General features: G+C 45.7%; 1 protein-coding gene across 2 annotated transcripts in view; it reads right to left on the reverse strand.

The window, feature by feature from the left end:
- The window catches only part of PRKCH (protein kinase C eta), a 137,641-nt gene that overhangs the window by 22,612 nt on the left and 88,887 nt on the right, over positions 1 to 26,142 (reverse strand). For both annotated transcript variants that reach the window (XM_064460978.1, XM_064460977.1), the window contains exon 10: positions 24,373 to 24,527. In XM_064460978.1, coding sequence (XP_064317048.1) covers positions 24,373 to 24,527 — 155 coding nt within the window. The remainder of the gene's footprint in view (positions 1 to 24,372; positions 24,528 to 26,142) is intronic.

Here is a 26,142-nt window from a genome sequence, read left to right on the forward strand (position 1 = left end):
GCAGAAGCACTAATCTGAGAAGTGAATGCCCCCATAGTGCTCATTGGGGTGGGGAACCTCCTTGTCACTGTCCCAAGAGACCTGCAGCCAAACAAGCTGCAGAAAGGCACATCTTCCAATACGTCAGCTCTAACAGCCTGGGAGCTCCTCATCAAAAGCAGAGCTGCCAAAATGATAGAGCCCTAAAAAAGCATATCAGCTTGCCTGACCTTGGGATTGCCTGAGGGAATAGCCCGCAGTCAGAAGCGCCGTCAGGAACATGACCAGAAAGCACGGGGTCATCTGCAGACTTAGGCAATGCCTTCCTAAAAATACTTACCAGCTCATAGCACCTCTGCTTTTCAGCTGCCAGACAAGCTCGAGGCACCATCACAGATGGAGGAAAAGAGCTATGATGGGAGCTCTGTGCAGTACAAATAGGTCACAGTTCCTTTTTTGAACTCTCTCAGGTATCAGCCCAAGAGTTGCACAGAGTCCTCACAGCAGCTCTGAGGCAGGGAAGTGTTACCACCGCCATTTTACTGAGATGGAGGAAGCCTTATAGGCCTAGACAAAGCCACTTTCAGTGTCATTCAGATGCCCAGACAAGGATCAAATAACTAAATATGTTTGAGGGTCTCAGAGGCCCTTCATGAAATCCATGCTAGAACTTGATCCATTTTGCCCTCTGGTTGGAGATCGATTTCCCTGGGAAGGGGAGCAATGGGGTGGCATCTCCACATAAATATGAAAACCTATGGGTGAGCTGAAATCTGAACCCAGCTTGATCCTCCACCTATGACCTTAAAGTGAAAATCAGGCGATCGATTGCTGTGCTGTGCACTGGCATTTCTACAGCCCACACCACCACTGGAAGCCTCTCTGGAGCTCAAGACAGCTCTCCCTCTACTTCACTGTTGCAGCAGAAAGATCAGTGATGCATTGTGCTAGACAATCAGAGCCACAATCTGTCCTAAAGAGATAAGAAAAAGTATTACTAGCCTCTTTTGAACAGATGGGAAAGCGAGGGGTAGAGATTAAGAAATTTGTCAGTGTTCCCCAGAGCCAAGACTGAACACCATCTTCTGGAATTCCAGCTCTGGGTCTAAACTACAAGATCATACATCCTCTCTCTTCAACTTTAACATGGCATGGCAACACAAGTCAGCAAAAGGCCTCTGCGATGATGCTGCCCTTCCCAGCAGGACAACGAGCTGTCCAATAGCCTGTGAAATTTGGATGCCAATGACAGTGCCCATGCCTGTCTTATGCTGCAGTGTTTGCTCTGGGGTGGGATGCTCAGCAGAAGACACTTATTTTTCCCCTTCTGAGAATCAAAAATGGATGCTAAGGCATGTGGCCAAAGGCTCGTCCTGGAAAGGCTTTAGACGAGCACAGTGAGAGGTATTGTACGTGCTCACCCATGACAGTACGCCTTCAGCAGCAGTTTACAGCCAAAGCTCCTGTTGCTCTTCCCTGTGGTTCCTGGCAGAGCAGGGAAGCCCTCCGAGCATGAAGGCAGGCCTTGTTTCCAGGAATCTGCAATGATGTGGTTGAAACGCGCAGTTTATTCTTGGCTCGGTTTTAAATGCAGCAAACACCTTTTCGGTCCTGGGCAGACTTGAATGTTAGGAGGGGCTCCTAAAGGTGCGACTGGAAGGGGAACTTCGGCAAACCTGCTTGGAGATCCCCATTCCAAACTTCCCCTCACCCCTCAAAACATCCGCCACATCCTTGCATGCTTTGGGAATATCTCAAAATACACCTTCCTTATATCCGAGGCAGCAGAAACACAGTCCTATGCATCGACCGAGTGAGCAGGTTACGGTCCCTTACGGAGAGCCTGAGGAGCAGAGGGAAGGCACAGCTACGAGGCAGGGCCAGCTTTGCAGACCAGACCATCAGTCTCTCTGCCACTTCTCAGCCTCTGCCCCACAGGACATACTGCAGAAAGCTTGAAATCCCTGCTAGCTGTACAACGCATGATGCCCATCATCAAGACGGCAGGAGCTTCTGCAGGTGCAAGAGCACTCTGTGCTTGCTGCGGCCTCCCAGAGGACCTCTATATGTGTAATAGCCATTAAATTTAAACTGTCCACCTCTCGTTGAGCGACTACAGTTTTAACCACCCAAGGCAAACCTCCAGCTCTTTAGCTTCTCTACATTGCACATTAAACCCATTAAGATCGCCTGTTGTCTCCTCCTGTAGTTGGGATACCAGCTTCTCCTGACTTCTTTCCAGCAACGTGAAATCCAAAACTTGCATTTTCTATTTTTACATAACCTGTAATGTGACATTAATCTGCTCTCACTTGCTCAGGCACTCTGGCTACATGCAGATCATTTTAGAAGAGGACCTCCCATGACCAAACAAGACTTCTCAATGCTCTTCACTTGGCAAGGCCAAGAAGATGGCCCCACACGTCCCTCTTGGAGCAGGTCCCATGTGCCAGCACAGTGGCAGGCTCAGCCATGTGGCTTCTCTCTGGCACCCCCATAGGATAATTCTCTGGGAAAGTCATGATTTGGTTTCGTGTTTGAGCATTTGTCTCAAGCGAACTCAGCAGTCGTAAGCTCCGTTCTTGCTGCTCAGCATTGACAGCGATCCCCATGCGTTGTATCCCATGAACCAGCACAGCCACATGACAGAAACACTGACAGGTTTCTGAGATTTACAAGGACCATTTCATTTTTGCAGCAAGGATTCCGGGAAGCTGATGAAACTGGAAGTCATCCAGCTCAGAAAGCCCAAATCTACCTCATTTCCTTAATACTTGCATTTTCCATTCAATATTTTTAGCAGTTCAATGAAGCAACAACAGCAGAAAGGTTTTTTGAGGGCTGCGTTTCTAAGGTCCTGCTGAGGCTCTGCCTTTCACTGGCAAACCTCCACTGGAAACCAGGCTTCATCCCAACTCAGAAAGGCAGCCTTTGTCCTCGCAGGCAGCTATGGCACATCGGCTTAACGGCCTCCGTTTCGTCTAGACCCAGAAGAAATGACAAAATGGGCTGTTTCAGCGTCACTCGCTGGAAGAGCTGTTCTTTACACATCTGCCACTTGAGTTTAACATTTGTGAAAAAAAAAAAAACCAACAAAATTACAATTGCAGATGATCTGGTCCTTTTCTGAAGTGTCTGTCAAATGCAATTTCCCCGCACCAGGGAGCTTTGCCGGTGAATAGGCGTTATACACGTACCTGCCGCTCGCTCTGCTCAGATCATCTCACTCGTGAGGTAGAAACTATATTTGAAAGGATGAGGTTTGGAGTTTTTTCTCTTTCCATTTCACCATCCTGTGTTGTAAGGGCTGTGCATGTAGTAAGAATCCTCTTTGCAGGAGTAGTGGTGGCAGAAAGCAGCTTCCAGTTTCAATGCCTCAGTTCAAGGTTCTCCCAGGTTTGGTAATTCCAAAAGTCCAGTTTAAAGCTCATAAAATCCAGCTATTCCCGTCTGAATGCAAGTCATTTAGTCGTGAAAGATGTAGGTACAGAGCAGTGGGAGCTAGCCACAAATATAGGCGTGACTGGTGTAATACTCCAGCCAAATGTTAAAAAAAAAAAAGTATATGTACACACACAAAATTAAAAATAAAATCTCCAAACCTGAGATCAGCTAAATTAATAATTTTGGCATTTCTGAAAGAAAAAATGTTTTAAATTTTGCTTTTTCAAGTCTTCAGCATGCAGGCCATTTAGACACTCTTTTGGAAACACCTTTGTTGTGAGCAAATGTGCATTCAAACCCCCTTTGCAAGCAGGGAGTAGATTTTTATTTTTCTCCACCTCTTCTGCTGAAGTCATTTTACTTCACAGAAATCACCATCACGATGGAGAAAAATGCGTTTCTATTGCCTGCTCTGGTAGTCAAAGCAATACATGTTTCCAACTCCTGCTCCAGTGAAATTGTAATTATTTTTTGCAAAATGAAGCAACTTCAACAGAGGAGAACGAAAGACATACAACCTGTGGAACAGCACAGTTGGTAAGACACTTATCGAAGAGGTAAGATTTTTCAAGTTGGAGGCCTTGCTCCAAATACAGTGGACAACAGATTTAAACCAATATCTTGATTAAGTAAGGAGGAGAACAGATGAAGTCTCAGTTTTATGTAAAGCCCTAAATGTGAACCTAATATAGTTTCCCATTTAATTTTGCATTCATTAGTAACACCCAAACCAAAATATTTTATTTTACTTGAAATCAACACTCTATTGAGTTACAAGAAAACCACTGTTGCTTTAAAAGGGCCCTAAACCATTATTTGGGGCCCACAAAATCTGAAGGAATGTTCTGTCTATCTTTTCACACCAAATTTTGAAGACTCAGTAACCAAACTCAAAGCAAGTAATTATTTTCACAACTGAATTCCCACCAGCTTTGGACTAGGGACCTCCACATTTTGATCCCAAGATTTCATGTCACTTTGGGAATTAAGGCTATTTCCAATCCCATGGGCCTCAAGTTGTAAAGAACTCGCTTAAAAATTCCTTCACAGAAAATGATTCACATCTCCCACATTTTTCTAATAACCACCAAACATCATTTATTTTTATGGTCAAGTAAGTTTTTATAACCAGAAACTCATATTCTCACAGCATCAAGGAAGAATCAAGCAAATTTCCTAAGCAGTGGTAAAGCTGAGGCAGCAGTAAATACAGGCTAAAGACACCTCCAGTATATTCTACCAGAGCTGTGTTTCAAAAAGCTGACCACGCTTAAGTGATTAGGGACTGTAAATACAGACACAACAGCTCCAGACTGAACTTCTGCTTTTCTCAGAAACAAAGCAAGAGCAGAAATGTGACATAATGATACAAGAATCCAACTCACACCCAGAACAAGTGGTATGAGCGAGTGAAACTCCACCGAAAATTAACACTCGTTGCTACAGGAGGCAGCCGTCTGTCCTTGCCTGCTGCTTTGCACGGCCTTGGGAGGCAGAGGAGGCCCATAGGGCAGGTTGATCCCACAGGCATCTCAGTGCCTGAGCAGTCCTCCAGCCAGGAGCCAAGCACCATTCCTGGGGATTTTACGGCCTCATCCCTCCGCAGCACATCCTACAGACTCCGCAGAGGGCTGCAGAGTGGGAACATTTCAGAATATAACAGAGCCTCATGGCTTTTTTCTGCATCACCTAACCCACCCACACTGGCATGCAGAGCACAAACTTTTGAAATGCTCTGCATCTGAGTGTTAGGATAAAGGCATGATGGATTATGGCCACAAAGCCTCCAAAGCAGGCTCCACCTCTCCGGCAGACACCAGAGTGATCCAGTATGGACTCATATCGGGGGTCAGATACAACGCCAGAATGCATGGCTGAACTTCTCTGAAAACTCACAGCAGAGCACATGGCCAAGGACCGCTCTGGAGGGCAAGGTCACGGGTGTTTAAATTTGTGCAAGACAGAGGGAGATCCTCATACCCACCCACATCTATGCTCTTCAGTATGTCTAAAGACACTCTGTATCAGTCTTACGCACTCACTGGGATAAGTCTGACTAAGCTTTAAACTACCTTCTTGCTCTGTTGCATGGGCTTCAGACTAAACTCTGACTGGCAAGTACTTGTATCCAGAAGCACTCTGTTATTACATTTTAATCTTTAAGTCAAGCAGCCCTTCAAGCATAAGGACAAGTTTCTGCAAGCCATCTGCCCGGGTTAAGGCAGCACCATGGGTTTTTTGGTGGAGATGGGCTGCAAGCCGGTGCTGCCAGCTCCCCATCTGCCCGATCTCTTCCTGCTGGCGGGGTCTCTCTGGAAGCCGGTTGCCCAGACCACATCAGAGCACTGGTCCCCTCCCAGCACTCCCTGGGCTGCCGCTCCAGAGACGAAGCAGTGCCCAAGGCGTTGACTTCTCTTATGGCAAAGGAGCTGGCATTACCCAGGATCCAAGACCTCTCCGACGGTTTGAAGAGCCAGCAGTCCCACCTCCCCTCCCTCTGGGCACTTCAGAAAAGCATCTGTGGAAGCTAACACAATTACCAACATGAGTTCATTGCTATTGAGATGAACAAGCATGATTCATCCTCCAGCTAAATTAGAGCGGTAGGCTAAAGTATACAGGCATAGACCAAAAAAACCCTCAGCATACCACAATACATAATCACAAAGCTTCTACCATGTTAGTGGGTCTGAACCCGAGTGGTACACATCCAGTGGGACCCCATGGGTGCCCTGAGTCCCTACAGGGTCAGGCACACCTATAAGCCTCCCCTTTATTATATGCACGGCAGCTGTAAGAGAGCTAATGATAGTTTCCAAAGGCAGCTTTACAAGGGCAAGAAGAGACTCTTGTGAAATGGGGCAGCTGAGAGCCGGAGCCATTACTGCTGAAACACAGACGCGCTGGAGATTGCGACGTTGGAGTAATCCCAAAGATGGCGCAATCCATATATATTTATATGTCCACATTTGTGTGCGTACATTTTTTTTATATATATGTATATATAATATATTTATTATTTGCTGCTCTTTTATGTGGGACTCCAGTTAGGAAGGAGGAGTTACGCTTGAGGTATTTCCCCGAATCCCAGAGCAAACGTCCTCCCATTTACCGCGGGAAGGCAAGAGGTAGACAGAAAAAGGCTTCGCGTCCAGCTCTTGGTATGCATGCCACGCACTCCCTCTCCAGAGGAGCCGCCAGCCTCGTCCTGTGATACACTACTCGGTCCCACTGGGCAGCGACACTGGAATTTGTTGGCCCTGAAACATCACTTGCTGAGTTGCTCCCAACAGAGCTTCTATTTTACCCTTGCCAGAAAAAGAGGGAAGAGAAAAAAAAAAAAAAAACAAAACCACAACGCTTCTTTCTGTGAGTCCCCTTGCCTGAAGTCTTCAGAGGAGGCATACAACAGACTTGAGACCCAAATGCATGAAGAAGAATCACATGTGGACTTATGACTGACGATGCCAAGAGAGGTTAAAAAGCATAAGCCTGTTATGTCACCTTGACAAAAATAGACCAACGCTGATTCAAAGCCTGCTACAGAAATGAAAATGAAATCAGGCTTATGCCCGCAGTACAACATGGTCTCAACACTTCAAGATGGAGCGAAAGAGTTACCCAAGATTAACCATCACCAACTGCCCACAGCCCACCGTAGAGCTGCTCAGAGGCTCTGTCCTAGCTCCAAGCTGTCCTGGTACGACTGCGCTGCTGAAAAGGCTTCTCTTTCCACTGGCACAGAGTGACATGTCCCCATTTCACCACTGCGTGCCACTAAGCCTGCCCTGGGGGAATTAGACAGTAGCTCACACCAAAGCGACTCTCTTGCGCTCTCACTGCTAATGTCACAGCTGCGATGAAATCCACCCTCCCCACACTCAGAGACTTAGGAAGAGTGCTTCACTCCAGAAAATATCAAAGGGAAAAAAAATAACAATAAAGGCGGCCCTATCCATCATGATCACGTGTGAAGACTGCCCCTGGCAACGACTTGGGTAGCAAACCAACTTGTGCTAGTATTGGTAATGCCAGCAGGGCTTTCTGGGGAAGAAGACACTCCTGCATTGAAACTATATGTCTAGACAGGCAGACTTCTCCATATTCCTCCAATATGGATAAGATTCACTTTACTCTGATCCTGAATCCAGAGAAATCAGCTGAAAAAGGCCTGTCAGATTCCGTCAATTTTGGATTAGGCCTTTAGAAAAAAAATTACTTAACCTTATTAAGGCTCTGAATTACAGATCCAGATTTATAAAGCTAAGGCTATAGGCGCTAATCTACTTTCTATAATGGAATGAACAAAGCTAAAGGCTTTGGGATTTTTAGAAGTTCTTTGCTTTGGCCTGTAGATTTCCACTGCCAAATTTACTATTAACTTTTGAAGGAGCAACACGGGGCCAGCACGGATGTTTTGAAAATCTCATCATCTGCACTCATTTTTTATGCATGTTCTCCATGCTAGTGACACACTGTGGGCACAAAGCACACAGGCACCCCAGCGCTGTGCGGGAGGGGGTACTGTCTAGTCCCCCTTGGAACAAAGTTTAAATGTATTTCCTAGCAGATGCTGTCTTGAGAGTTGTTTCTTAAAAAAAACCTGAGACCATCACTGATATCATTGATTCTCTCTTTTTTTTGGACTCCAGCAAACCTGCAGGCAAACAAAGTGCTTTCCTGATGGCTCTGATCTCTCTGCTTCTCACCACAACAATCACTTAAATAGCAGCAGTGAAATCAGATGGAAGAGGTATTTGTAGGATCCTAGCAAATGGGTCATTATCCCAAGATTTAGTTTCTCATTTCATGTGGATTACTGTTGCTATTCACTCATTACAGGTGATTCACCCAGGGCTGTGTGAAGCCCAAGTATCCCGGATAAGCAGGGCAGAGCCAGGTGAAGTTTCTGGCTGGGCATGCTGAGCTCTCCGCAATCCCGCTTCCACTTCTGGGGACTCCTCCCAAGTTGCCTGCGTGCAAGAACCAGCGACATTGAGCTTTGTGCCAGGCCAACAGGGACAGACTAGATCCTGACTGCCACCCCAAAAGCCACAGGGGCAGCGAACAGACCCCAGACTGCCTGTGAACAATGCTGGCTGTATTGTCCCCATGTCACCTCAGGTATTTAACCCACGAGTCTCTTTGGTCAGGGCTCCCTCTCCAGCTAGCAGAGGGAGACAGGTGCTTTACCAAGGCAGTTCAGCCCCTCTAAAACTTGATTCACCAGCTGGTAAGGCTATCTAAGCTCCCAAATTAGATGCCTTAGCTAGTTGCCTGATTGCAAGCAAAGCAGAAGTAACTTAAAGCAGGAGTCAATCAATGCTCAGCTGACATAGCTACCACGCACAGAAAGCTGCCAACTCCCTTATTCCTGTAATATATGAAACAAATGAATCAGAACATGAAAATAAGCCCTGTCTTAACTGACCCCATCTAGAAAAAGGATAGAAATGGGAGCTGAATGAGGAAGGTCTCTCTTTACACTGCTCACCTCCTGAGTTTTTAGCCCACAAATGTGTCAAGTCCCTGCATGAGATTCACTGCAACCCAACTGGCATCACCCCAGTCTACATTAGAGCACTTTGACCAAGGAGGAGGGTACCTGTGTACTGCGTGTGTCTGGGAATACACCTCCTGGCATGACTCGGTCTTCTGTGGCACCACACTAAAAGACTGCTTTCCAGCCCAAATATTGCAGTCCTTCCCCCAGTAAACAAGCCAGCCCCTCAATGGGCATCTCCAGTCACATCCTTGCAACATAAAGAATCAGCACCCCTTTCCTTTCATCACCAGTACACAGAGTATCAGCTCCTGGTGGCAGAACTGGGAGTTTTGTGTAAGGGAAGCAAAGGGGCATTTTAAGGACAGAAATGGGAATAATGACTAACTGAAGCATGCAGCAAGCTCCAACTAAGATGGAAATTTGGGGGTGTTACCCCTGAGTAGCATGTGCCTTTCAGTTGGCTGAATCAGAGTCAATTCATGCTGTGACTCTGTGTGTTCACTCTTCTTTCCAGGACCAGGATGCCTTGCTTACTAGAAAGCAGCTGTGACAATGGGGAAGGTCTGAAGCTGTTGGGTCCCTCTCACTTACGCAGGCCTTGGCTATGTGCTTGAGTATAAATCCCTTGATTATAAATCCCTTTCTGCAGGAAGAAGACACTACAAATTCTCACTGAAACTTATTTCTAATCTAGGGAGACAAGAAACAACAGGCAAATCAGACAGAAATCTTTGCTGAAAGATGCGATGATGCCACACCAGATCAAAACTTAGAATTAAAGATTTTGTATCTAAACCTCCCATGTCTACACAGGCCAGAATTGCACAACAATAGACATTTTCTATGACAATACAAAAGTTAGTCAACTTGAGGGCAAGACGTTTTTCAAAAAACCCCTTGTCTGTGCTTGCTGAAGGTATACTCAGGTGACATCTAAAATGCATTGAGTTTTAGCTCATGTCCTCATTAAGGTTTAGCAAACTCCACCTACAAGTCTATATTTTTATTTTGTGGCAGGAAAGCAGTTCTTAATGTTATTGACAATTCCAGTGGGTTCAGTTATCAAGTACTTCAAACTCATCTACACAGTCAAGTGCCACTACTCTTAGACTGGACTGCTGTTCTCAGATATTCTCCCCATGAATAAATAATTGATTGAGGACTAATGGAAGAACATAGACGCCCAGGGGAAGCAGAACAACTTTTTACTGCCCTGAGAAAAGGAACAAAAAGTGAATTATTTTAATTTTAACATGGAAATGCATCACCCACAAAAGATACATTAAAGCTAATTAATTCCTGGAACTGTTCTAGACTATACAGACAAGGAGCAATAGATGACCCGTGTCCTCTCTGCACTTTGGGGACACCATACACATGTGGTTTACCTGTCCCCCATTTCTGTTCTCAAGCATACTTCATAGTGCTTTGCTCTACAAAGGGTTTGCAAACCTCTTCATGATTTTGCATGAGAAATGATTTCACTGTAGGGTTGTGAGAGCAGGGAATGCTGCATGGGGGATGATGGTGCAGGTGCTGCCGCGTAGTTCATGCTAGACTGCAACAGGAAAGCAACCACACTATGACATAGCAGCCACTTTCACGTGAAGATTACATCCATGTGCACTGGAAATCAACTTTTAAACACAGGGATACTTTCACTTCCCACCCCACATTGTCCCTGTGGTGACTTGAGAAGCACCACAGTGATACGAACGCAAACCCTGCTTGCTTGCTCTCTAGCTGATTCCTTAATTTTGTACTAGTCGTTTTGAATCTCTGCATTTCCACTGTGCATGCCTGTGCCTCCAAAGCTACCCCTGCTACCTGGAAGTCAACCCTTGGGCATGGTCCTTTGCCCCCAGACAAGCACTTGAGCTTGCTGTCACTCCTGGCACCACCAGCAACCTTCACCATAGCTGGAATGACTCAAAACAGAAAACGTCCAACAAGAAGTCAACCCTTATCAAGAGCATTTCATTCCCAACAGCAGCTAAAGCATGCTCACAGAGCAGCTCTGCCCAGACAAGGAGTGTGTGCAGCTGACACCCAGTACGCTGTTTGATGCAGCAGGCTCTGCCCCAGAGCTAATCCAAGCTTCAAGGATCAGGCAGAAACATTTTGCTGTGCATCCCCAGACAAGCCTGTATGGCAGATTTCTTCACCAAGTGCTTCTCCATCCCAGTGAAGCACTCCACAGCCCAGCAGCTCTGGTGCCCACACAGCACCTTCGTACCACAGACGTCAGAGCCCCAGCACTAGTGACGCATTACTCACACATGCAGTGACTTGCTTTTAAACCCATAGCTGAGCAAGCAGAGCTCCCCTTTGTCCTTGGTCACCCTAGGCAGCTGGAGCTTTTTCTGGCACCTGACTAGCAACCCTGTGGCTTTTACCTCATATGCAGGAATGAGATTCGGGCTTAGCTTCTTCCTGCATCTTTAAAGGAAAGCATTTGGGTTTAGCACTGGCCAGCCACTAAGGTGACATCAGGGCTGCTTTTTAGATGCTAAGGACAGCAAGGTCGCTCTCTGTGGTGATTTAAGCCTTCTCCTCCAGCAGCATGGCCACGTTGCTTTGCTACCTGAACCTGCCCTTCCATGCCCTGGCCCATCCATGTGTTTTTGGACTAGCAAGGGCGCTAAGTACCAGGTAGGCTCGGTGCCCTGCAGGGACATGTAGCCATGGCGGGGGACTCCAGTGCTTCCCCATGTGTTACAACCAACCTCCACAGCAAGAGCTGCAGGCTTGACCCACGGCAGAGGACAGCACTTCACATTACTCAGGTTGCAAGCAGTTATAGGAATGCAGAGATGTTCCAGGTTGCTTTGGCCAAGCTGCATCGTGGCCCTCTGCAGTGCAACCACAGGACTTCAGCTGGCCCTGTCCTCCCTATCGCACCCCCTGCTTTTTGCCAAACTCCAATGCATTTGATCACACCATGCGGTCCCCTCCTCCGTAGCACTGTCCCCTTACACAGGCTAAGCCGTTCCTAGGATCAAGTACCATTCAGATGAGCAAGACTGGAAAAATCTTCCCCCCCTCTGCACAAGTCCTATATTAGCCTGGTGTTGGTCTAAACCACAGATTACTTCATGACTTTCTGGCACCCACAATCTACATCATCAGCCAGTGAGTGGGATGGGTCATATACGCATGAGGGCGCCTGGGCAAAACCACAGAAGGGTTAACCCTGCAGCGGGCTGAGAGAAAATGCAACTGTACAGAGGGCTCTCAGAGGAGCCAGAGGCTGTGACTCACCGGGAGGGGCTGCACAACAACAGGGCTTCCAGCAGGCCCACAGGAATTTCTTTAGGGACATTCTTCCTCCAGAGACAGGCGAGGGAAGGTGCCTCACCTTTCCCATCACAGAGTGGATCCGGTGACTGCCCTGCCAGGAGGGGAACCGTTATTGTCCAGCCTATTGTTTCCTGCCTGGCTAAAAACTGGATGAGAGGAGACTAATTGCTTCACTGGAGGGAAAAAAAAAAACCAAAACAAAACAACAACAAACCAGTCTGGAGTGACCGAATTATTTTGTAGACTGTTGTTGTTTGGGTTTGTTTCCATCCTGGCTTAACAAGCCTTAATGACTTCAGTTGCAGGAGGATGGGGGGAGGAAAACCGTTTAGGGTGAGAACATGATCCACAGAGACATCTCTGCCCCAGCCAACCTCTGCAGCCCTGCTGGAAACAGGGCGTTGCATCTGTCCTTCCCTCCTTCCTCTGGCTCATCAGAATGAGGAAGGTGGCTGAGAGCAAAGGGAAACATTAAGTTTTCCTTTTTTATCTCTCTGAGTGGAATTGCCAGCCTTCCCACGGCTCAAATACTTCAGCATGTTAGCTATGCTCAGCAGTATCTCCAGAAAAACTGCTGTCCCTTCTCAGTGGCAGGGAAACAAAGGGAAAATGTCCCAAAAGAGCGGATGCTCCAGGAAAAAGCAGTGGGGCCCACAGCCTGTAAAATAAAGTTTGTTTGTTTTGCTTGCAGAAGCCACACTGAATCTTCTAAGACTACTTCTGGTGTCCAGAGAAACAGAATGAAATCTAAAGCCAAAACATGCAATTAATGTTGAAATTCTTCCTTATATAACAGTGCCTGGGACGCAGCCGCTCACTTGGCCAATGCTGCAAAAGGCCCTCCAACAGAGGCCAAAAAAAAGCTTGCAAGCGAGTGATGCCTGTTATACCCAGTGGCTATAAGCATCCTTACATACTCAGTGTGGGCTTCAGGGCATTAGGGATCAGGAGCCAATGGGAATTATAAGCGCACGTCTATCAGCCAGCTCTATTGACGGACAGCCATCTTCTAACTGGACACATCCCCCAGAGAACAAGAGAACAGCTTGAACCATCCCAAACCACAGCAAGGTCTCAAGGAAGACACACGCAGAGCAAAAACTTGGAAATATTAGGAGCTTCCCTGGAGAAGAGGTGGAGAATTTCAGCATGAGTCTGGTTGTAAGAAAGTGAAGAGAAAGTAGGGAAGGCTCTCAGTCAGTCAGTCAAATAATGACTTCAATTAACCTGTCCTAGACATGACAGAACGTGTAAACACCTGATACTCCATGCCCCATTTAACTCATGCAGAGGTAACAGCTAGGCCCCCAGAAACCGTGATTTGACATCCTCTCTCTTCCACATGTCCCCAGTCCAATGTCAGCTTACTGGTTCATGGCAATAGTTGGAATTTGCTGTCTTGCTTCCTGGCCAGCGGGGATCCAGAGATGCCACCAGCTGATGCTGGGAAGCAGCATCCAACAGCTCTGGCAGGAACTTCTCCTGACTGCTCTGTGGCTTGGGGAAAGCCATCAGTCGCAATGGACTCCAAAGGCAGCTGTGACTGGAGATGATGAGGTGCAGTAAATAGGGCAGGTTGCAAAACAGTTTTCCATTAATTTTATCACACAAAATACCTGTGTTTCCCCCCGGGGCTATCCCTGTCAGGGTAGTCACCCATTTGAGTGAGCAGGGCAATTTCGCTAGATCAAAAGAATGCTGGGGGGCGTGCAACACAGGGGCTCTCCACTCATGAATCAGACTTCAGCCCACTCAAGCCACAGACGTCTTGTGGCTTTAGAGGTTTGAAAGCCAGTCTCACTTCGTTCTGACTCCTTTTCAAAACATCATGATTTCCAACAAGAACCACAGGTTAGTATTGCCTTTCTGATAGCAGAGAGGAAGGTATGTTGCAAGTAGCTCACAGATAAGAGCTATCTATTTAACAGATGTGGGGCAATAAAGGTTTATTTGGGCATTTTCTCTTTGTGTAGAGATAGGGGAAAAATGGTGATTTCAGGTGTGAGTTACACTAGTCCCATTTCAAACCTACCACCAGCAGACTGGCTGCCACCGATCAGCCATCACAACTTTGAAATTAACTCTGCAGTTCAAGGCATGTGTTGGACTGGCTGAACCTTTGCTGGCTTGCTGCATCCCAAGCAGCACAGAGGAGACTGAGAGCTGTAACCTTCCCGCAGGGGTTGGCCCTGGCCCCAAAAAGACCCCAGTGGGAACAGGACTGGCAGGACCAGCTCTTAAATCCATGCTCCATGCTGATGCAAGGTTAGAGTGGCCAGGCAGTGCCATGGTCTGACCTTTGCAGTGGGTGGGCTGTCTCTTTGGGAGCTTAGCCAGCTGGCAAAAGCCAGACCAGCTCCTTGGCTTTCTCATTTATCAAGGCTGGGCCGAGAAGCAAGAGCCAGCTGCCAAGATTTTTGCTCCCTTCTGTGCTCAGCAGTGGCTGAAGGTAGAAATTCTGGCTGTAAAGCTGCTGTTTGGACACCAGGTTTCAAACTAGTGATATGAGAAGTACTGAAATGGGGAGTCCAGCTAGGAAGGATGGTTAAAAAAGCAGAGGGAAAACTTAAGAGAAGATGCAGGGAACAGAAAGACTAAATTAAGTTGATAAGATTGTGTCAAAATCCCAAAACATAGAGAAGCATACAGTTCCTCAACTTATGGTCAAGGCATACTGACAAACAGAAATACAAAGCACTCTAATTACCTTTTAGGCACAAGCCATAAAGGACACAGGACCTTGCTACATTTTCATACTCAGGTAAATGTCAAAAGGAACGTAACCAGATCCAGAGAAGGGAGGAGAAAACCCGAAACCTGCATGCTAAATGTCACACATCAGCTTAGCCTCTAACACGGGTGCCACGGAGCCTGCATGCCAAAATGTGCTGCAGCCTTGCTGCAACAGCACACGCAGGCTTATTTGAAAGCCCATGAAGAGTTTGGAGGGATCAATTCCTACTACCCCTTCTACCATACAGGTTTGCACATGGAATAATTTCCCCCTGGTACCATACAGAGCTAATCCTGCTTTTTCCAATTCCACACACTCCCCTCCTTCAGCTCCTTTCCTTTTCCAACACAATAACCAAAAAAGCCATGACCCATTTTGGCAAGGCACCATGACGCTGCTGCCTTTCCCAAAACGGTGTAGAACAGAAATGGCTCAGACGCAAACATTCGCATCCTTATTGGATGGACTTTGCCAGGACAGTATGCCTGGATCGGAGATTTACCTAGCAAATACCCTCTTCTAGCTAGAAGTGCTTCTGATTCAGGAGCACTTCTCCACTCTGCTACTGAGAGATTTGTGAAAGCGGCTCTAGATGTTAATAATAAATCGTGCTTGTGAAACTTTAATTGATTCAGAAGAAATCAGTTCAGAGTGTGGAGGATCTCTGTGGTTTTGAATATATCACACCTCATACACAGTTGACACTTGGAGGCTTGCTCCCATTTCCATCGTTGTCAGCTGGAACACCGCCACCTGCTTTAGTGGAATAATAATCAGGTAATACAATTCTGAGACTAAATTGTGCCTTTAGGCACAGCCTCATAAAATGGGAGGTTCTCGATCCTATTAACAGCAAAGGTGTTATGACTCAGAGGCCAAATGATGAGTAATGCTTTCCCATTACTCCATGGGAATAGGTTTTGCAATCTGCATCCTGGCCTGCACCAGCAGCTAACTACAAGCCCCAGCACCAGGTCGGCTGGTGCACGAGGGCAGGAGCAAAGCCGTGCCCGGCGTCCCGCCCAGCATACTGCTGGCAGAAGATGGAGTTTTCTCCCACAGAAATGTTGAATTGTAAAATAGACAACTGTTACTGCAGTATTGCCGTGTAATATTGTACTATGATTCTGTGATTCAGGGTTGAAATTTTCTACTGCTTTATTATTTTTAGTTTATTTCTATATCGTTACAGGCAGCTGATGTCTCTGAACTAGAACCTAAAGACAAGGTGTTACGATTGCACCACTCATTAAAAGTTGCTGGGTGACTTTACAAAATTCTTCTGTTTGCATAAAACCAGAGTATCTACATACTCACTGGCATAAAGAACAAAATCTAAACACTGGGGTTATTGACCAAGGAAACGTCAGGTGTTGATCTTGCTACAGCTAAAAAAAAAAAAAGTCAAATCCTCCCTGGATAGCTACAGCAGTTGCTGCAGGCCAAGTATGTCAACAGTACTGATTTTCTCATTGTCTCCCTTACATATAGGGTAGCTTCACCCGCTGCAACACGTCAGCTTGCAAGAAATCTTCCATTTCAGCAACTCAAAGGCAGCAGATGCAACAGCATTTTGTTGGTGTAATCTTTGTTTAAAAAATAGTACAAAACATTTATTAAGGCTGACAGAGACCTTTTCCTCAGCTATATATATCAGCCTCCCTCATGCTAACGCAGGGGTCATATTTTCTGACACTAATACTGAAAGCTTCCTCAATTCAAGGTGGGTAAAAAGATCAACAAAATGATTGGATTAATGCTGGGCAATTTTGGAGATCTCAGAGCAAAAGTTTTCAAAATTGGGTCCTTAAAATCATAGGCTTGAATGCCCTTCGTATCAGGGAGCATGCTGAAAGTCAGAGGAGCAGTTCTGGCTAAAAAGGTAGCAATAATATATAGGGGCATTTTCTAAAAATAGATTTTACATAACATCTTCAAATTTATTTCCATTTTTATATTTTTCTCCTCATGACATTTCACACCTCTGAAAAATAAGGAAGAGGGCAGGAAAGACAGAGAAACGGTCTTTTTGTAGAAAAGATTGTTTCTTAGTTGCATAAGTTCTAACCTAAATATTCCCAGGTGCTCTAGGACTTAAAGATTGAGTCTAATTCTGGGCTCCTTTCTTTAGGAACTTGGCTGTAATCATTATGCGTAGCTAGTTCCTAAATTGCATCTGCATGCTTTTAAATTGTGAAATGCCTTTATAAGATGCATTTTAGTCATGAAAAGAATGACAGAACACAAGTCATGTCTAATCACATACCCCCTCCGCGGCTAAGCAGTATCGCTTATTTTTATTACACCAGTACCAAAATTCCCAACTAACACCAAGCTCTCCTTTCAAACATTCAGTAAATGAGAGTCCGTGCCTGTAAGAGTGTAGTACACAAGTTATTACATGCAAACGTAACAACTACACCAAAGCAGAAGAGTGAAAGTACAGGGGACTTGATTTGGGTAAAGGTTATTGAGCCCTGGGGCAGGTAGATGAACTAGACAAACTCTTGAGGGCCCTTCGAGCTCCGGTTTTTAATGATTTATACAAACTCATTATGTGCAGGGTTTGCAGGTTTCAAATCAATCCCTTTAAAAAACCATAAAGGAAAAGTAGACACCAGCAGAGCCAATAACTTATGTAGGCTATTCAGTAGTCCTTAGTCATGTGGAAAGTTGCATTAAAGTTCACAGACTATATACAGTGGAATCAATGGGGCACAGAGATCTGATATGTGGATCTCAAAACAGGACTGCTCTTCGTAAGCATAACTGTAAATCAGGACTAAACTGTCCTGCACAGTGACTGATTAAACATGACATGGAAACGTGAGAGGCTGGGTTTTTTTCTCTGCACTTTCCATTTGATCAAGTGCAGAGAAACAACACTTTAAACACTGCATGCCAGAGGCTGTAAAAGAGCCCAGCTTGCAAGCATGCAACAGCCATGTTTGAGTGGAAAACAATGTGGAAGATGCACTGTCTAGAAGCACAAATCAGTCTACATGAGCTGTTGACTGTCAGATAAGATAGCTGCAGATATTACTACACTCCTGACCCTAAGAGACATTCCTTCATATTTTCTAAAGCTGAATGAAGCGCTTCCAGAGACTACGGCATGAATATTTCTCTTCTGTGCTAAGCAGTTGTTGTAGGGATGGGGCTGTTGGTATGCCATTCTGTGCCAATTTGCAGCTTTTAGCTGATTTGCTTCACTCATTCACCGTAAAATCAGCTTATATTTCATTCCTTCCACTGTTCTCATAACATAGCATATCTTTCATTTTGTCCTTCTTACATATACACCTTATCTTCAGGGCCCCAATCCAGGAACACACCAAGTCTAGGAGCTCTCCTGAATCAAGGTCTCGAAGCAACAGGGCCCAGATCCCACAGCTGAGGTTATGGTGCCCCACAGAGCAGAGACTCACACCTATTTTGGCACTGGCTGAGCTGTTTCCCATCCTCTCCTTTCAGATGCAAACAATATGCCTCCACCTGCATGCAGCGAAACCAGGGTGGGGAAGAGGGAGGCATGAAATACAGCAAAGACTACCTACAGATCCAACTACTGTAGCACATTCAAACAAAAACTCTCAAAAAGCTTAAAAACTCCTCATTAAGGGAAAGATTTATCTTTATTTGCTAAGTAAACCAATGGTAATCCCTGGATAGCCAGCCAGTTTGCCTTGCAGGGCGCTGCTGGTATCAGTCACAGATCCAGTTCAACTGGTAATTTACCTCCCCAGGGAAAGGCCCTTGACTTCAGGGGAAACAAGATCTGGCTCCAGATGTGAAACAGAGCATGAGATGAGAATAAACAAAATCACCAGTTGCCAAAAAAGCCACCAAAAAAAGAGAAAGACCATGAGGGATCCCATGTATACAACATCTCTTGACCCATGGAAAAAGCAAGTGGCATACTAGTGAGAGTTGCTATGTTAACAGTGGCTCTATGTAATTAGGAAAGGCATTCAGCTCCTGTTTTCAGCATGCAATTTTTAATTTATTTTGCTGAAAGAACCTTTAGTGTTGTTTCAGTTAATAAGAGCCTTTCCAGCAAAACTGGTCTCTGTAAAAGGCTTATATAAACCTTCCTCCAAGGATGACAGGCTTATTGTTTGAATTGGCAGGGAATTAACATGTTGCAAAAAGTTATTCCCTATAGAAGCTAACAGTCATAAGACATATAGCTGCAGACCTGATGGGTCTCCTTAACTAAGGAAAGGTGATGATTCCAGAGACCTGGCCAGTATCCAGCAATCTTTCCAGATCCCACAGGCGACGGAGCTTTTCCCTGTCATAAGGAGCACCACACATACGAAGGTGATGCTTTCAGATAACACACAGGAAAAGTAAACACTTGCTGTTAATGAGCCCATCATATTTTCCCAAGAGATAGCATTCAGCCCCAAGGTAAGACCATGTCCTCATCTGGATAATTGCATAATTATCTTTTGCCTTCTAAAGGGTACACGCATCCTATTGAACACAGTCAAGCCATGGGACCTACTTAATGGTTTGCTGCCTTTTACCTCCGTGGCTGGTGCCACAGAGGATGGGGACTCTGTGCACACCATCCCACATTCAGAGGCGTGACGGAGCACAAGGCAGACCCGGAGCATCTGTGGAAGGACCAGTCGTGTCAGGCCCTCATCAATACAGACGCTAAAGACAGTGGAGTAAGTTACCTAGCATGTGCCCTCAGGATAAAAACAAGGTTCTTCAGCCAGCCAACAACCAGCCCTTCTCCTAGGCACTCTAGCCCAGCCTTTCAGCTCACCTGGCTCTTGATCAGCTATATTACTTACATGCTACACTGCTGATAACCTTAACGACGTATCTGCCACTGTGCTCTGCCAAGCAGCGGCTGGGTCACATATCTCTCTCTACTATCCAACTCCATACACAGGGCTAGCAAAACCAGCATTGAACCGCAGGGTGTGAAGGTGTCACTGACTCTGCTTCCAGGTATAGGTAACCCAAGGCCAGTTCAGGTACATCACTGTGTACTGCATGCTGTATCACCTCTGTGGGTAGTAGAGACATGTTCTGAAAAGTGACCATTTGATCACCCATACATCCCCCCAGTGAGACACATTTGCAGAGGGAGAGAAAGGTTTGTCGTAACAATCAAGACCATGCCATTATGTTGGGTTGATTGTTCTATGATGCCTGTAAAAAGGCCATTATCTTTCTGAAATTGAAAAAGTCTGCAGGGCAAACCCCTAAGGCCCCTCCTCAAAAAAACCCCAAACCAACCCACAACAACAAAGTTTAAGAAAACATTTGCATTTGCCCTCAGTACACAGGTGCAATGCCTCTATTGAGGGACACCATGTAGGTGACCCTGGCAAGCGGACCTATCCACTAGCAAAGCTGTACACTAACCTACGCAAAGGTTTGAATTTGAGGGTAGCAGGGCAGACCAGCCATTCTTACAGTAAGGCTACATGGAAGGAAAAGTCCTACTTTTAAAATAAACCCTTATAATAATTTACTATCTCTTTCCTTTTCAGAAGACTATGAGTGGAGTAGCTCACTTTCATCGAGTAAGCTACTGTGCAATCTCATACTGCTCAGATATGCATGCTGTTTTGCTTTATTTCCAGCATACACAGAAGCCAAAATATGCTTCCCTTACCCTAGGAACTGCTGAATTGGAAAGTGAAAGTCGGGAAAAGCTGCCTCAAGAAAAAATAGTACATACAGTCTTTAGATAAAAATCACAAACCAACCTACCTACCTGCAGCATAGGACCCAGCACACTATTTTCCTTTAGAAGGCAGCTTAAGGAAAGGAACAGTGCAAGAATACTGCCCTGTGAGCAAAGATTTTATCTACAATAGCTTTGATTATCACCTAAGCTTTTCCTGGCAACCTACCGCAGGAGGTGATCCCAAATATGTCCTTGTCCTACTCCTCTGTGGGGTGCACAATATACTACGATTTGACATGTTGAAAAGCTTGCTTTCATGGCTGGATTCATTCTAGTCCTGCCCCCTGTATGATGGGATAAGGAGCCACACTGTACTTGTCAACATTTTTTTCAGGAAGCAACTATAAATAGGCGCTGCTGACTTGACAGATAAAAGTCAGCTTAGGGCAAGACAGAGATGTTTCCTTGATAAGGCCAGAAAGCCATCTCTCCTTTGCAGTGTTGCAAATTAAAAATTAAAAAAAAAAAGTGTCTGTAAAACTGAAACCTCCCCTTTAGAAACCCCAAATATACACATGTACATCCATGTGACTCCTATTCTGCGTAGGGCTTAGTAACAGAAAGCAGACTTTCCTCAAAGTGAGAAGGAAACTTACTGAAAATTTCAGCTGCGTCATGAAAACGTCATGAGCACCAGTCCAGCAGTAAACCTGGTTGTGATGTTAAAAAGTCACATATAACCAAAACCTGCCTCAGGAACCCCAGTCTCATGGACTACAGTAGCAGTTGCAGAAATACTGCACTATGGATTTCAAATTGTGTATGTGTGGCCAGGAACACCTGATTTTAGCTGTAACGAGCATTGTTTCACCCCAGGCCAAAGTGACATATTTCAGCTACCTCTTGATGAATTTTCTGTGCCCATTCTCAAGCCCCTCTAGCAGTTCAAAGGAGAGAAGACCCAGCTTTTGGCAGCACTTGTGGCAAAAGCAACTTGACCTACCAGGAGAATGCTCATTGTGTTGGTAAATGCAGACTCTCTCCTGGACTGCTTAATCTTGAAGGGGGCAAGGAGAAGTACAGTATTATTGTGTTTAAGTTTAGCCCAGAAGAAAAACAAATGACCCAGGGTACTCTAGGCCAGCAACTCTCTTACTCCATTGACCCTGGGAATCGAGAAAGAAGAGGCATATTGACCAGCTTGCGGCAAAACACTTTCTGGTCAGGCTTTTCCTGGTGTTCCTCCCCCATGCTCCCAGCCTCCTACGCAAGCACTCACATTCTGATCATAAAATCTCCAAACTCTCTTATACAAGTGCAGTGATCCCCTTCTGAATATCTCCTTCCATCCGATCAGACTCCCTCCAAGAGTCTGGTATTCATGACCTGACAGAGGCAATCTCAGGTCAGTACAGCCGCAGCTCTCTCCCCTTAACGTCTTCCAGAACGGAGTCACCCCAACTAATTTTAAAAAAACAATTCATCCCTGTGCAAATCTGCCCTGTGCTGCTGAAGCTACCTGACTCCATAGCTCAACCAGTTTCTCAAGAAGATCAAAGCCCATGCAGTTGTTCAAGAAGCTTTTCAATTACTCCTCCGGTTTCTATCATGAATTACGGCAGCACCTGAAGAGTGCCAAAACCCACAGGGATCGATTACTCCTGCCCTGTGACAGGCAGCAGGCTGGGGGGCGCAGGACAAGCCGTAAGCACAGTGGCATTACATTATGCACAGACACATTTTTGCTGCTGAATGATTGACAATAACTACTGGATGTCACTATTTTAAGGATAATGTCATTTGCGTAATTATCTGGCAGGGTCTCGCTTCAGCAGCTAGCATTATTCACAAGGGAAGAATTAGACTAAAATTCAGTTGTAGAGTAAGTAGATTTGCTATTCTCTGCAGACAATCACAGTGCTTTAGAAGCTCAATACATATGGTATATATCACTAGCAATTTTCATACTCTTGGGACTCAGAGAATATTAAAATGACGCTCCTCTATTTCACTGTGCCACATATATGGTATGATTTCATACTTAAAAATAATTTAATATACTATGTCCTCACCTGACCATCTGTTTCTTATTGGAGCTCAACCTAGGAAGAGAAAGAGAAGTTGCTTTTTCTGCTTTTCCTATCTCACCATCTGATAGGAGAGTTTCCCCTGCACAGCCCCCAGCCCCTTGGCCACTTTAGCCCTCAGCTGTTCTGGTTTTAGTGCGCTCAAACTGGGGTTTATCTGATATGGGAGGATGCACTACCAAACACAGGACCACATTGCCAGGGTTAAACAATGCAAAGCCCCAAACCAAATGGCATTTGGCCCAACCCTCAGTCTGAATTGGTACTAACAGGCCTGACTGGGATTGGAACTGGTCTCATCCTGGACCCAATTGTGGGTCCCAGCTGTACAACCATAACCAAGCAGCAAAAAGAGAGTTGATGTTATTCTTTGCAGTGCTGGCATGCCACAAGTGTGACTGAGCAGACCATACTCAAATATGCATGCTTTGCTGTAGGAACCCAGGTAACAGTATCCAAAGAAAACAACTGTCTGTTCCTCCTTTCCAGTGCTCTGGGCAAGAAGATGCCAGAGATGTTCTGCAAAGCATGTCAGAAAGAACCTTTCTGTATAACCAGACTGTCTCAGTGCTGACATGTCCCTGCTCTAGCTGTCCTGTTCCTCCCCAGAAGGGGTCTTGCTCTGCCCCTGGCTCACACAGGAAGACGCTGGTCGAATGGTCACCTTGGTCAGGGACGCCTCTGCAAAGCAGACTGGCTGCCTGATCCATGCCTTGATACCTGAGCTGACAGTGGAGCACTTTGGCAGTATAGAAGTGAACAAATATAACCAAACTGTCCCCCCGAGTACAGAGTAATGACAAAAAAAAAAACAAAAACAGGAGCGCTGCAGTGGGAAACAGCTTCCTGAGAATAGCCTTGAGAGCCGGCAGCGGAAGCTGATGCTGAAAGGCAGTGATGCTCCAATCCTGTTGCAAACACAAAGGTGCCATACACGGATAGGAAGGAAAAGCTGCTGCTGTAGGATCATGGCAGGAATGAAAAGACTTTTACTGGCTGGCCTGAGAGGCACTGGATAGGTACGTCAAATAGATAGGGTTTAAACACAGGCCTGTAGCTAACGCAGAGGAACAAAGAGGCTTGGGTGTAACCAGCACGTATTTGCCTTCAAATAACAAGGCACACAGTGGCAAAAGCAACAGCTCCTTGCATTAACTCCCAGAAAATCTAGGAAGGTTTCATTTAATGCCTCTTCCTTTGTCAGTTTGACATGTGCTCTACAGCAGCAGGACAGGCCCAGAGCAGCACGGCGAAGGCTTCTGTCGGCCAGCAGCTAACGCCCAGGAGCTATGCAGGCACCTGAGGTGCAGACAAGGGGCTGATATAAACCAGCTATATCTGCAGAGCAACGTGAACTGACACCAATGCAAAATCTAGCCCCTCTGCCTCAGAAGGAAAACCTGTTTTTCCTACGTGCTCACACACACGTCATAGGAAGACTCTCCCTGTTGCCAATACCGCAGCCAGAAATTTCACTCCTCCCTGGAAGGTAGAGCACCTCGGACAATGGGCAGGGGGAAAGTGGAAGTACTGTTATCCCAGATGACAACTTGTTCCTGGTGGACAGCAAGTGACAGTTATTTATTCAAGCAGAAAACACAAGCTATCATCTCAGCCGTGGGGTTCAGACAAAGAGAATGAATGAATGAATGAATGCAGAGCTCACCGATAAATGATGCCTCTTTCATGGAGAAACATAAGGGCTGAAATAATTTCTGCAGCATAGAACCGGGCCCGATCTTCATCGAAACGACGTGACTTCTGAATATGGAACATCAAGTCCCCGCCATTTACGAACTCCATCACAAAGAACAGGCGATCCTTCACACACACAAACACAACAGATATGAACAGCATTAATCATATCATCTAAGTAAAACTATTATTTCCCAAAAAAAAAAAAAACAGATTAAGGACCCAGGAGAAATTTGTTAGGGGGGAATTCTGACTTTTTCAGGAAAGATTACGTCAATACCAAGAAGATCTGTTAGTACCTCCTTGCCCTGCACTCCTCCCAGAAATTTTGCCCCCAGTCATAAAATTCATTCCTGTTCACATGGGAATTAGGCATACCAGTAGGTGTGTGCTCATCACTAACCAGCTCCCATTAGGTTCCCCCAAACTGTCCTTAGCCTGAACCAGCAGAGGATGATATGGGTCAACAGGACTCTCTGAGCTGAGTGGGGACGAGAGAAATCTCTAAAAAGTCACTTGCTCCCTACTAAACACCTCAGACCTCTGGGGAAAGATGCTCTGTAATATAATGTGCATAACCAGACTGCTCACAGACTGCAGCTTCGCCACAGCAACACAAGGGCTTAGGAACAGCAATGACAATGTTGTCTCAAGGGTATCTTGACACTATTTCTGAGGAATGAGTGTTGTTTTCCAGAATGGGATTTCCTGCCATACACTTGCCTGGCAGCTGCCTTTTGGGCCCTCAGATTTCAGCTTTTCTCATAGCTCCAATTAACCTGCAGAGACCTCTGGGTAATGAGGAAATTGATAACAATGAAGTATAAACCAAAGTTTCTGCTGGGCAGAAAAGCAACCTGTACAATGAAGTCCAGCCATTAACCACAGCTGCTTGTCTCTCAGGTTTCTTTTTTGGATTTGTTTTGGTTTTCGCAAGAGTCTACAGATAGGGAGGCACTTGCTTAAGCTGCATCCTCAACAGTCTGGATACAGGTTTAGTGCATGCAAAAGCGGTACTCGCTTAATTGTGAGAGGAAGGACACGCAGTGATTTGTCACAAAACTAAACTGTAGAATTGTTGCGGTCTGGTTCAGAAATTTCCCCTAGTAATTGTTTCAGGACATTCAGTATTGATTGTTTCAGTTTTACTCTGAATATCAGGAACAAGCAGACTGGAAAAAGAGGCGCATACAATTCAGTTGAGACCAGTCAGCCTTTTAATGACACTATTTGCCCTTCTTTCCCCACAAGTCCCTTCACAGGTCTGATGTTAATCTACAAGCTAGTTTTAAACCCTCTCCAAGTTTAAGAGGATAAGCATTGTTATTCTCCACTTTCTGGCTGCCAGCCAGCTTGAAACGACTACTGGTATTAACATCTTGAGAAGCACAGAGCAGAAGAAAAGCAACCAGGAATCCTTTCATTCCTCTCTGGACACAAGCAGGAAAGCAAATGGCTCATGACAGATGAGGATACCTTGCTTTTTGTCACCATCCAGGGCTTGCTCAACAACTCCTTCTGGGCTCCTTCCAGAAGTTAAGATAGATGTGTTCCCAGCAGTCTCCTAGTCCTACTACGCGTAGCACCAAGGCTACGTGTTAAGTGCTATCTCCAGTCCATATAAACAACAATACTTCATTGTTTCACTTTGCCTTTATTATAGGGCCCCTGAAAGACACTCAAGCTGGCTCATCTACGGCAGCACTCTAAGCCAGAGCAGCACAAACTGTGCAAACCCACC

This window comes from Phalacrocorax carbo, chromosome 9, assembly GCF_963921805.1.
Source record: "Phalacrocorax carbo chromosome 9, bPhaCar2.1, whole genome shotgun sequence".
NCBI classification, from domain to species: Eukaryota; Metazoa; Chordata; class Aves; order Suliformes; family Phalacrocoracidae; genus Phalacrocorax; species Phalacrocorax carbo.